General features: G+C 38.9%; 1 protein-coding gene across 2 annotated transcripts in view; it reads right to left on the reverse strand.

Moving 5' to 3' along the window:
- CSGALNACT2 (chondroitin sulfate N-acetylgalactosaminyltransferase 2) overlaps positions 1-13005 on the reverse strand; it is a 42787-nt gene that overhangs the window by 13226 nt on the left and 16556 nt on the right. The window contains exons 4-7 of one of the 2 annotated variants that reach the window (XR_011496122.1): positions 12514-12615; positions 11546-11634; positions 9062-9240; positions 7398-7492 (exon numbers count right to left, since the gene is read on the reverse strand). Coding sequence is in view for 1 of the 2 variants with exons in the window: in XM_014841476.3 (XP_014696962.1) it covers positions 7398-7492; positions 9062-9240; positions 12514-12615 (376 nt within the window). In the remaining variant the exon portion in view is untranslated. The remainder of the gene's footprint in view (positions 1-7397; positions 7493-9061; positions 9241-11545; positions 11635-12513; positions 12616-13005) is intronic. The other variant, XM_014841476.3, reaches the window with a different exon arrangement.

Raw genomic sequence — 13005 nt, forward strand, 5'->3', positions numbered from 1 at the left:
GTTGGAGCTGGGATATGAGAGATAAGTAGAAGTTAGCCAAGTGAAAGAAGATGTGCTGGGAGAAAGTCCCAGGCACAAGAACAGGCTGTGCAAAGGCCTGGAGATGGGAGAGCACACTGTGGGTGAAGGATGGTGGGACTAAACATTGGAGTCAGAAGTAGAAGTGCCCACAAATGTAGACCAGGGCTCAGCAAACTTCTATAAAAGACTAGGTAGCAAATGTTTTAGGCTCTGCAGAACACAGGGTCTCTGTCTCAACTACTCAACTCTGTCATTGTAGTGTGACAGCAGTCATTAATAATAATCAAATGAACATGCTGTGTTCCAAGAAACTTTACTTATGGACACTGAAATGTGAATTTCACATAATTTTCAGATGCCATGAAATATTTTTTTTAAAGTATTTTTCAACTACTCTTAACTTGTGGGCCATACAAAACGAGGCAGCCGGCCAGATTTGGCCCACAGGCCACAGACTGCTGTCCCCTGGCCTAGAGGGATCTACAGCGCCACATCAGAGAGAACTGCGTATACCTCGTCACGTGGTTTCAGTTTTATCCTAATGGCAAGGGGAATTCTCTGAAGAGTCGGAGTAGAAGGACTAATGTGATCAGATGATATTTTTGGAAGATCACTCTGGCTGGAGTATAGAGAATAGATAAAAAGGGGCCAGAAGGGACACAGGGAGGCTGATTAAGAGGCAACAGTTATAATCTGGGAATGGGAAGCTAGTGGTATAGACTATCATGGTATGTACAGAAAGAAAAAATTGGATGGATGTAAAAAAGATTTAGGACACAGAATTGACAGAAGTCAACAAGTGACTGAATCGGCAAAAGTTGGGGGTGATAGGGAAGGATTAACCAAAGATGACAGCAGGCTGCCACCCTAAACAACAGGTATGTGATGCTGCAATCCTCTGAGAGTGGGGGCATAGAGGAAAGGAATGATGTGGAGCTGGGTTCTGGACATGATAAATTTGAGGGATCTGTAGGGCAACCACATGGAAATTCCTGCAGAGAGCAGGAATATAAGGAATATACAGGTATGTAGAGGAGTAGGGACAGTGAAAAAGCTGCTTTGCAGAATGGGAGAACCGACTGGAAAACGGAGAATGAACTAAGCAGCACTGAAAACTCAGCTCAAGCTGGAGCTAATAAATGAGGTACCAATTTTCCTTTTCCGTTTCTTTGTTTGGGGGAGGGCTTCTTCCCCTTCTAGAATGTAAAGCTCACTGAGGGCAGGGCTTTTTGTTAATTTTGATCACTGCTATATCCCAAGCACCTGGAACAATGCCATGCACATGGCATAGAGGCATAAGTTTTGTGGCAAAACCAAGGCTAGGCTCTAATATTCTTATCTCTTTAGTCAAAATATAACCCTGGTGCAAAGCATTAAAACAAAACACCCACTTTAACATTTCTACCTTATGCCAATTCTGATTTTACAAATATTATGACTTCATTTATAACTTAGTTTCTTTAAAAATTCTTCAAATATTATTTGACTTAGGGAAAGGAGTCATTGGTTTTATTTGATTTTTAAAGCAATGCATTTTCCCTGAGGAAAAATAGAAAGAAATTTGGATTGTCCATAATCCCTGAATTTTAGTATCTTACCGCATTTTTATCTGTCCTTCTCTTAAGCATGTGGGGGACACAGCTACCTACACCTTACCTACATCTCCAGCCCTCAGCTGCTCACAGACACCAGACTCACAAATCCTACTGACAACTTGGCACTTTCCCTTGCATGTCTAATAAACAATACACACCCACTATGCTCAAGTTGAAGTCCTGATCTCCCTCTTGCCACTGTCTTTCCCTTACTCCCACATCTAATCCCCTAGCAGGCTTTCAATCACACTTAGCATGAAGTTCAAACTCCTTATAGGAGCTCTTTATGACCTGGCCCAGCTTTGTGCCCCTTGCCCGCTGTGCTCTAGCCACCTTAGGAAACCCTCTGTTCCTTCTGCCTGGAACTGCCCTCCCCAGCCACTGCGCAGCAGGTTCCTTCCTGTCATTCGGATGGCCCCTCCAACAACCCATCTCAGAAAGGCCTTTCTGACCAAACACACCCCAGAAACGACCTAATTACTCTTCATAACTCAGCCTATTTTAATGATCATGGTATTTATTAATTGATTTTATTTTCTCTCTTCCTACCAGAATAAAGATTCTTGTGAAGAATAACCATGGCTGTATGGTTCTATTCAGTGGTAAATAGTGGCTGCCATAGAACAGACCCTCACATTTGATGAATTAATATAACAGAGGCAGTCTATGAAGCGGATAAGAGGTGGAGACTGTGCAGCCACAGTGCCCGGGCTCCTGGCCCCATCCGGACCAGCTGTGCATTTGGGTGGGCACTCAACCATCAATCACACAGCTGTGTCCTCATCTGTAAAATATGGGAAATAACAGCACCTACCTCAGAGGTTGTTACAAGGATTAAATGAGTTAATATGTATGATAAACAGAATAGTACTTCACACGTAGAAAAGGGTGCATGAAAATATTAGCTGTTATTAGCATTAAAGTATCTAAAATATATATATGCCATTTCCCATTTTATAACAACATTTCCACTGCTGTACTTATTTACATTTCAGGAACATTTTCTTCTTGATATCTAATATTCACCACAGCATATACTGTAATTCAATATATTATTTTAATATTAGAGTTTTTCTTGCTTTTAATGTTCGTCAATATTATACATATTGCTACTCTACAGTTCTGATTATTTCCTCAAGAGAGACTCCTGGGAGTGGAAATTACTGGATCAGAGGGATGAACCTATTTGACAACTCCTGACCCAAAAAACTGGCGTGTATTTCCACACCACACGTAAGGATGGAGAGCTCCATCCCGCCAGGCTCACTCACACGGTTGTTTTCAAAAACAGCGATTTTATAGCAGAAAAAAGTACTGCATTGCTGTTTTAATTTATTCTTAGTAAGACTGACTATTTAAATATGTTTATTGTGAGTTATTATCAACTGTCTTTTACCTATTTTTTTTCTGAGTGTATTTCCTATTAACTTTTAATATATCTTTAAACATTAAGGAGAGAAAACTTTTGTCTTGTGTTTTAAGTGAGGAGACTGAAGCTTAGAAAGGCTGAGTAACCTGCAAAGGTTACAAAATGAAACTAGCATCTGAAGTGGAAGTACTTAAGCTTATTTTTCTACACAAAACCTAGAATAAATCTGCATTCAAATCATTCTTTGCCCACATCCTCCCAAACCAGACACGAATATTAGCATGCTTTTGCATTCCCCTCTTCACCCTCATATGTTGAGTCCATTTGGCACTTTTTGTTTGTTTGTTTTTCAAGTATTTTTTTTAATAAATAAACTTTTTATTTTGAAATAATTTTAGATTTACAGATAAGGTGCAAAATAGTAAAGAGTTCCCATTTATCTCTCACTTACTTTTTGCTTCCTCCAAATGTTATTATCTTACATTGTTGTTATAAATTTGTCAAAACTAAGAAACCAACACTGGTACATTACTATTAACCAAACTCTAGACTTTATTTGGAATGCACCAGTTTTCCCTTTGATGTCCTTTTTTCTGTTCTAGGATCCAGACCAGGGCACCACTGCATTTAGATGTTATGTCTCCTTGGTCTCCTGAGACAGTTTCTCAGTCTTTCTTGTTTTTGATGATCTTGACTGTTATGAGGAGTACTGGTCAGGCATTTTATAGAATGCTCCTCAACTTGGGTTTGTCTAAAGTTTTTCTCATGATCAGTTCGGGGTTCTAGGTTCTTAGAAGCCCATAGAGGTGAAGTGCCCTTCTTGTTACATCATATCAGGGGTGCAGGACAACACTGGTGATGTTAACCTTTATTACTTGGCTTAAGGTGGTGTTTTTCAGGTTTCTCTATTGAAAAGCTAGTTTTTCTTTTTCCATACTAATTTTTCTAGAAGTGAGTCATCTAGCTCCACCTTTTGGAAAAGGGAGTATCTACAAAAGTTATTTAGAATTCTGTAAGGAAGATATCTCTTTCCCCCTATGTAAATCTATCTCATCTTATCTAATCAAATTGACCTATCCACTCATTTATTATTATTTACCTACTTATTTACTCACTCATTTATTTATATCAATATGGATCCATGGATATTTTATGCTTGGGGTTATAATCCAGTCCTATGTTATTTATTTTGTTGCTCAAGTTGTTCCAGCTTTGCCACTGGCAGCTCTTTCAGGCTGTTTCCCTTTGACATATCCCCATCCTTTTGTTGTTTGAGTATTTCCTTACTTTCTGGAGCTATAAGATGCTCCAGGCTCCTCTATTTCCTGTCCCAGCACTAAGGTCTGGGAGCTGGGTGTGCTTGCTACTCTTGGGATGTCACTGCTCCCGGGCCCTCTCAGGAGACAGAGCTAGAGAATACATGTATGTTTACCATGTATATACCCTTTGACTTTTTAATCCCAAATTGCTATTAATTTCTTTTTTATTATGTGTGTCATCAACAACTGTTAAACAAAACTTTTACTGGGTTTTTGCTGTTGATCACTCTTATTCTCAGGTCTTCCTCTTTTAATGTATTCATTTCTTATTCTGCTGAACTAGAAAAGGTCTGTGAGAAATAAACTTTTGAGTCCTTGAATGTTAAAAAATGTCTCTTTTACCCTCAAATAGTAGGTCAAATTTAACTTCTAAAATCAAAATTATTTTTCTTCAGAGTGTTTAAAGTATTGTGTTATGGTTTCCTAGCACCAACATTATCAAGAAGAAGCCAAATGCCAATCTGATTCTTAATCCTTTACAGACAAGCTAGGTTTTGCTATTTTTGGTATCTCTGGAAGCTATTAGGATTGTCCCTTAACTGCTGTTCTCAAATGCCAGAAGACTTGTCTTTCTTTAGTTCTTTGAAGTTTTCTTCCATTTCCTTGCCTCTCCAATCTGTTCTCTCTTTTCTCCCTTCTAGAACTCCTATCAAACAATTGGGAGCTTCTGGACTGATTTCCCATGTCTCAATTTTTCTCTCACATTCTCTCTTGGTCTTTATGCACCCAGTTGGCTTATCTTCTAGTTTACAAATCTGTTTCAGTTGTGACCGTTCTTCTATTCAGCCCATTTACTGAGTTTTATATTTTCACAATTTCCAAGTTCTGACTCTTTTTTAACAACACATATTGTTTTATGAATTTAATGTTTTCTCTAATCTCCCTAAAGGTATATTTATTTTAAAGTTGTTTTCTATCTGTATTCATATTATCATGTGTTGATTTTTCTGTTTATTAAAATGTGGTGCCTCTCTTTCATAGTGTTGGTTTCCTTCAAATGTTTGGCTAGTTTTGGTTAACTGCTACTCATTTTTGTTTCAAAAATCACTGTTCAAAAATCCATGGCTGTTAACTATGATTACGGCAATAGCAGAGGAGGGGCCAAACGTGGTCTCAGGCGGAAAGTGCTAACAGCAGCTCATCCTTTGAGTCTGGGGCTCCCTATCCAACCTACAACTCAGTATTCCCAGGACCCTACCCTGACTTTCTAGCTCCAAGGACCATACACCCTGCCTCAGCCTGTGGGCCAATCCCCGTGGTACCTGTTGCTCAGCACACCCCCAGAGAAGCACATGTACTCCACCACTCTGTCTTCTCTGAGCTCAGAGGATGCAAGGCAGCCTCATCTTCAGTGTTCTCCTGAATACGTCCCAGACAGTTCTCTTCCATTAACCCTATGCCAACTATTGCCATCTTACAGAAATTTCTCAAAATTTAGATCTACAAATGGCACTTCTCTCATTTTCCAACACTAATATGACTTCTTTTTAATAATTCATTTTTACAAAGGATTTAGAGTGTCAGATAAGGCGGATGTGGTGCTTGGTTTGCAATTTAATCCCATTTGTATCCATATTCCTAAGCAGTACTGGCCTACAGAGATGGTAGAGGGGTATGTGTGTGTACATGCTCTGCCATGGGTTGGTATGAAGATAATGCTGGCCTCATAAAATATAAGTAGATCATATGGCACTAATATTACTGTTCTTTGAAAGTTTGGAAAAACTCACCAGTAAAACATTCTATCTATGTACCTGCAGGGTAATTTTATGATAACTGTTCTAATTTTTTTTTTTTTTAAAGATTTTATTTTTTCCTTTTTCTCCCCAAAGCCCCCCAGTACATAGTTGTGTATTCTTCGTTGTGGGTTCCTCTAGTTGTGGCATGTGGGACGCTGCCTCAGCGTGGTCTGACGAGCAGTGCCATGTCCGCGCCCAGGATTCGAACCGACGAAACACTGGGCCGCCTGCAGCGGAGCGCGCGAACTTAACCACTCGGCCACGGGGCCAGCCCCACTGTTCTAATTTTTTAAATAGCTCTTAGTCTCTTCAGAACGTCTATCTTTTATTTATAAAATACTAACATATACTTCGCTCACGTTAGTATTTTATAAATTCTCAAATCTTTCCTTTTATTTAGAACTTTTTATACCCATTATATAAAACTCATTTCTCTCAACGTTTTCTTGTTCTAATTTCCAATGTTGTTTTCCTTTTCACCCTAAATCTGCCCACTTTATTACAAAGAATTTTTTTGCACATATAGAAGCAGCTCCTATATTTGTCAACCTATTATTTTTGGTTCTTTAATTTCTGCTTTTATTTCTTTCCTCAAAGTTATTTTTCATGTTTTTAACCTCTTAACTTAGTTCATTTGTTCCCATTTTTTCTTAATGTTAACAATAAAGATTAGGCTAAATGCAATATACTATCCTGGACTGGACCCTGGAACAGAAAAAAGGCATTAGTAGAAAAACTGGTGACATCCTTATAAAATCTACAGTGTAGTTAGCAGTAACTTACCAATGCTAACTTCTTAGTTTTGACAAATGTACCATGGTTATGTAAGATGTTAACATTAGGGGAAACTAGGTGAAGTATAGGAACTCTCTATACTATCTTTCCAACTTGTCTGTAAATCTAAATTATTCCAACACAGTAAGTTTATTTAAAAATTTTAAAAAATTTATCTAAGTATAACTTGGTCGATATACAGCACCTCCATGCCATGACTAAGTAATTTCCTACGGTATCTTATTCCTTCTTAGTTATTTAGTAGTTTTAATTTTAAAATTTATTTTTAGCATTACTAAAAATAAGTTGGCAGAAATGACTGTAAAATTTTCATATTCTGGAACATAAAGCTTTTCTCTGTGGCCTAAACTCCCCGCCCCCCTACCACCACCCCCCACCAGAATGACACAATTCTTCAAACAATAAATGTGAAAGCATTTGGGGATGGGGAGAGACGATGAAAATCTGTTTATAATAACTAAAGTTTTTTTACCGAAACTTTGTTTTCTACATGTGAAACACATAAAGGAACCTAGCAAGGATCTGTGAGGCCTTTTATATCTGACAGTAAGAGTCTTACCAGCTGCTGCTCCACAGGCGGTGGCACATCCTGATTGGCATAAACGATGGCAGGGTTGTAAAGACTGAACACCACAGGGTAAAACACTTTCTTACCTATAAATTAAAATATGTTTAGATCGCACAAAGAAGCCGTAAAGTGAAGGACTGATCTTTACTGCAATATCTAATAAGAGTTTATATTAAAGTCTCTTTGTCACATATAATGATTTTATTCTATCAATATTCAAGCTACTGAATATCATGTTGATTTGATGAACACAATGATTTTATAACATATCAGTAGGTGACTATGAAACTATGACGCTGCAAAAGAACAGAGAAAAAAAGCGACTAAAGGGTGCTTTACATGTTTATTCCTTTTGACTTTGGGGAGATGCGCAAAGGTATTCTCTCAGCTAGGTGAGCCATTTATTACTCATTATTTCACTCATTAGCAGTCATAGATGTAGGTTAACTTCTGACAATCACCAAGAAACTTAGAAACTTCTGTTAAATACGCTCTTCAAAATGAACCATACAAACAGTAAATCCAAAGAATACTGTACAATGGATATATATAATCAAAATATAGAACTGTAGACAGATTTGAACAAGATCTGGAAAAGTTGGAAGATTAAGAGTTAAAAATACTTGACAGAAGGCCTACAGAAGGCCTTGTCGTTGGCATTCAAATTGTTAGTACTGAAGGTCCCTCAAAGGTTAACTTGCCGGTCTCCCCTCAATAGAGAACCCTTTGCTAAGACTAGCCTCAACCAGAAGTGATCATATGAAATGCTCAGTGATTGTCAAGGACCTTGTAAGTAATGTGGCAGCCTTTGTATTACAAGATTCCTAGCAGATGCTCATCTCACCTTCGTTAAAACCCACTTAAGGATGGGGAACTCAATTTCTGAGAGATCTATTTCTGGATATAAAAATATTTCTTTTACATTGAGCAAATATGTCTCCTTCAACTTCCACGTTCTGAACTTCATGCTGTCTGCTGTAACAAAGTAAACTTAACCCTCATTTACTCACTAGGCTCTTAGAGAGTTCCTGACAATTATTCCTAACCAAACTGAATAATAAGAATGTAATAATTTGCATGATATGAATAGTTCTACATAAAAAAGATTTACTATGAGATTTTTCAATACAGAAAAACTTTCTTTTCACCTTTAAAATAAGATTTGATTTATAAAAATGTCATTTGCTCTTACATTTTCAAAAATTATCTACAACACAAAGCAAAGTATAGCAAGTCATCCCAAAATGCATAGTCTGGAGACCAAGCACTATCTGTAATGTAGACCTCTGTGTGCGTGCCTGTGTGTGTGCCGGCTCCATCCGCCTGAGGTAGAGTGCTTCTGACTCTCACACATCTCCACACTGTCTGCTTGGCTCTTTTTCTGATGGGGTGCTGCTTCCTCCTTGTCAGCTGCAAGGCTTTTTATTTCTTTGCGTTTGTTTATTTGCATTCAAACGTAGACATTGGAATTTGGTAACAAGAGAACAAGGGGTATGAATTTCAGAGGGGCAAATTTTCACTTTTCTACTTAATATTCCTGTTAAACTATGCCTACTATAACTTTAAAAAAATACCATTAACTTGACTCAAAATATGGGACATGCTGACAGTTTTCTGAATTCTACGCTCAGCTCATCTACCAACATTTTACGCACCTGGCTCAGCATTTAACCGGCAGCTGTTAAGGAATTCGGCTGAGAAATATATATCAACATCACAGAAAAACATCAAGACCTCTCCCTTGTCCCAAGCTCGGGCACCCACGTTTAGTCCTCGTCCACGGTTAAATTCTTCATTCAATGAGACCAAGGTGTAATTGTGAAAATTAGACTCACTATGAGGAAAGAACATACAACACATGATAATAAGTGCCACTTAAAGATTAACAACTCTCTTCCTTCAACACAACTTACAAAATATGTTTTATAGTTCGGATATTTTATTATGTTGGTTCTACATTCACACAGGGAAACGAAACCATCAGTTTCATGTGTATGATTGTCATCAGGGACACATATTCACTAAATGCCCACATTTGAGGCAACACGCTGGTTGTATAAGGTTAATAAGTGTTGAGGGGCCACTGGCCTTCAAGATCTTAAAAAACTATTGGGGAGAAAAGAAATATACATATGGAAAAATAGCCATAATGTCTGGTAATAAATAATGTATTTCACATGAATGATACATACAAAGAGCACTCTTCTCTAGAGTTCTTCAGATCTTTGCTCAAATGTCCTCTTATCAGAGGGATCTCCCTCATACCATACATGGAGCAGCCCCGACTTCCCTCTCTTTAATCTCTATCCCCTTGCCTAGCTTTGTTTTCCTCAGTACCACCAGATCTCTTTGTTTGAGTGTCTCTCCCACTGGAATGTAAGCCCCATGAGAGCAGAGATGCTGTTTTGTTCATTACTGTGGACACAGCGCTCGTGATAAAGTAGGAGTTCAGTAAATATTTGCTGAATGAATGAATAAACAGCAGTTCTGAGGAAAAAAGGTTGCTTTTATCTGGAGTAGTTAGAGAAGATGTTAGAAGTGGAATTAAGTTATGCCTTGGTTAAAGTCCTGAATTCAGTGGTGAGTGTAAATGTCATTCCAATTAATTATTCTCAACAGCAAAGAGGTAAGAAGGTAGAAAGCATTTTGGAGAACAGGGATCAAACAAATCAGATTGGAACAGAGGGATCCTAAAATGGGAAGAATGAGAGAAGACCATAAAAGTGTCAGACTGAGGATCATCTTCCATGAGAAGTTAAAGAACCTGGTCAGTGTCCTAAAAGCAAGGAAGAGTCAGGGTTTTCCTGCCAGGGCAGTGGTTCTCACAGTGAAGTCCTTGCATCCACAGCATCAGCTTCCCTTGGGAACATGTTAGAAATGCAAATCCTTGGGCCCCACCAAACCCCTGAATTAGATACTAGGGGTGGAACTGAGCATTTGTCTCTCTCTTGGGACAAGTCACTCGAGGTGACTCTGATGTTAAAGCTGGAGAACCGCTGCACTAGGGTATAGCTGGATCAAAAAAAGGAACATTTTAGATTACTCCTCTAATAGTATAGAATGGCAAATAGAGAGAAGAGAAGGCTCAAATAGTGCATGGAGTAGACTCCAAAGGCTGTGGGTGCCCACACTCCCCCTCTTACAGGATATAAATCTCTCTCTTCTTTTGGGGAAACCGCCAATCACCATCTCACACTCCCAGCACCAAGTGGAGGAATAATCACAGAATACCCCAACCACAGTAATTTCCTAGGGGCGGGGACCAGACTCCAACTGGGCCAATCACAGTACTCCCACCCCACCTGGCCAGGATCACTGGCTTAAGGGTGGGCAAAAGTCCTTCCCTGGGATTTTCTCAACTGGATGTGGGAGAAAGCTCTTTCCTCTCTGATGGCAAAGCTAAGAAGATGCAAAGCCCAGAGATGCCAACAGCCATATACCTCATGTGTGGAAGAAGTCAATCTGCAACAGGAGAATGAAGTCAACATGCAGAGAAAAACAGAAAAGAAGAAAACAAGAGAATTTTGATGGTATTCAAGTGTTTGGTTTCAGTCCCTAAGATACAAAGCCGTTTTGGTTTTCTTCCCCAAATTTGGTTGTAGTAATCCCTTTAATTTTAGGAGTTATCCAAGATTCTTCAATAATGCTCCCATTTTCCTTAAGCAAATTCAAGATAGGTTTCCATCATTTGCCACAGAGGAGTCTTGATTATTGCAGGGAGAACCTCAGTAATACTAATGTGTGTGCTTGGCACTTAGTAGGTGACCCAAAAATGGTAAAAAGGGAAGAGAAGAAAGGATGAAAAGGAGGGAGGAGGAACCTGGGTTAGGGTGGTGGCAGCAGCAAGGAACAGAGAGAAAAGAGGTCCCATGTAGTAAGCAGGAACTGACTAATCAGGGGTAAAGAATGAGGGAAAGGTGCTGGCTGTCAGTCATCAAGTCCAGGGGATCACGAGAACAGTCTTAGTCTGAACAGAAAGAGAGCCATCAGGAGGAGGAGCTAGTGTAGGGGGAGGAGAAGACAATGTTTGTTTCTTATACACCGGTGCTCTGAGAGTCCCTTTGGAGTAGGGACTGCAACTCCCTCCTCTGTGCCCAGTCCTATTTCAACCACCCCAGTCAGACTCCCGAGCAGTGTACCTGGAACAGAGTCGGTGGGACTCGAATGTTAGTTGAACGATTCGAGAAGAATGGCCGGCCAAATCTGGACTCTTAGGGAATGGCCACAACTAGCAGAAAGGTAAAGAAGCAAGTAAAGGATACAGAGTTGGTGTGATCAGAAAAGACAATCAACCTAATATCTTACATCATAACATATTTACATTTACAAAATATTTATATTTTACAAACATCAGAGTAAAGTTTCAAGAAGTAAATACCGGTTAGGTGTCAAATGTAAAAAAGTGATCAAAGAGGATGACAGAGAAAAGGCTGTCAGTTAGTCAGTTAGATCAAAACTTTGGGTCCATAACTTAGAGATGAAAAAGGCTGAGAAGCTAGAGAATTAATAATGGAGTATTAAGGAATTACTAATTCATTCATTCAAACCTCTGAGCACCTACTATCTGCCAGGTACTACGTGAGTTGCTTAGTTAGAGAACTACTGTTCTGTGAAGTTTAGCTGTGAAAGGACAGAAACCTAACAGTAGCTACTGGGTACTGTAGAGTCAGGTGAGGGGTTCTTTAGGATAGGGGAGACCTAAGCAACATCTGCAGGGCAAGAAGAAGGAATCTGGGGAAACAGAAGGAAAGAAAGGTGACCAGAGACAAGCTCAGGAGATGATATCAAAGTGAAGGCACTAGATTTAGAAAAAGGGAAAGAGTTCAACAGAATGAAGAAATGGAGGCAAATACACAGAAGGTGAGAGGGCTGCAGAGCGAGCACCCTGATCATGCCAGGCTGTCTGCTAAGAGTTAAGGGAAGACAAGTCATTTAGAGTTGCATGAATGAGCCTAGCGGTGAAACGAACTTATGATGACCACCGCTCACATGCTCAGCCAACTTTTAAACAGCAGCTACTCAAAATTATTAACTCATTAAATATCTGCAATTGTAATTCTTCTAATGTTATGTATTAAGGACTTCAATGTTGACATGGTTCACCAACCTTGTGACAGATTCTAGGATATACTTCACTTTAGATAGTCCTTCTTTACCAAAATACACCACTGTGAGATGAATTCTCTTGTCTTGATGAATACATACATCCCTAATAGAATTGAAAAACAAAGTTCATTCAAGAAAATACATAAAGCACTACTCATTCAGAAAGCAATCACATGAAGCTTTAACAAGAAAATGAATGAGACATTACTCATTTAGAATGAAATCACATGAAGCTTTAAATAAATACAGAAAAGGCAATATTGCTGAGTTGTTAAAGGCATCACATAAACACATAATGCATGTGTTTAAATGAATGCAACCATTGTAGGGCCATGGAAGCAGTCCAAGAAGTTTCAAAACATTTTTGGAACTTTTGCTTTGGTATTGCCTTCAGAAGCAAATTATAAGCTACTCAAGGAAATAGGCACAATCAGTTCAAAACCAAATAAATAAATATTCAAGTTTTGGGTCAAGAGTTATTTTGTCTTCAGAT

The sequence above is a fragment of the Equus asinus genome, chromosome 2 (assembly GCF_041296235.1).
Source record: "Equus asinus isolate D_3611 breed Donkey chromosome 2, EquAss-T2T_v2, whole genome shotgun sequence".
Lineage (NCBI taxonomy): Eukaryota > Metazoa > Chordata > Mammalia > Perissodactyla > Equidae > Equus > Equus asinus.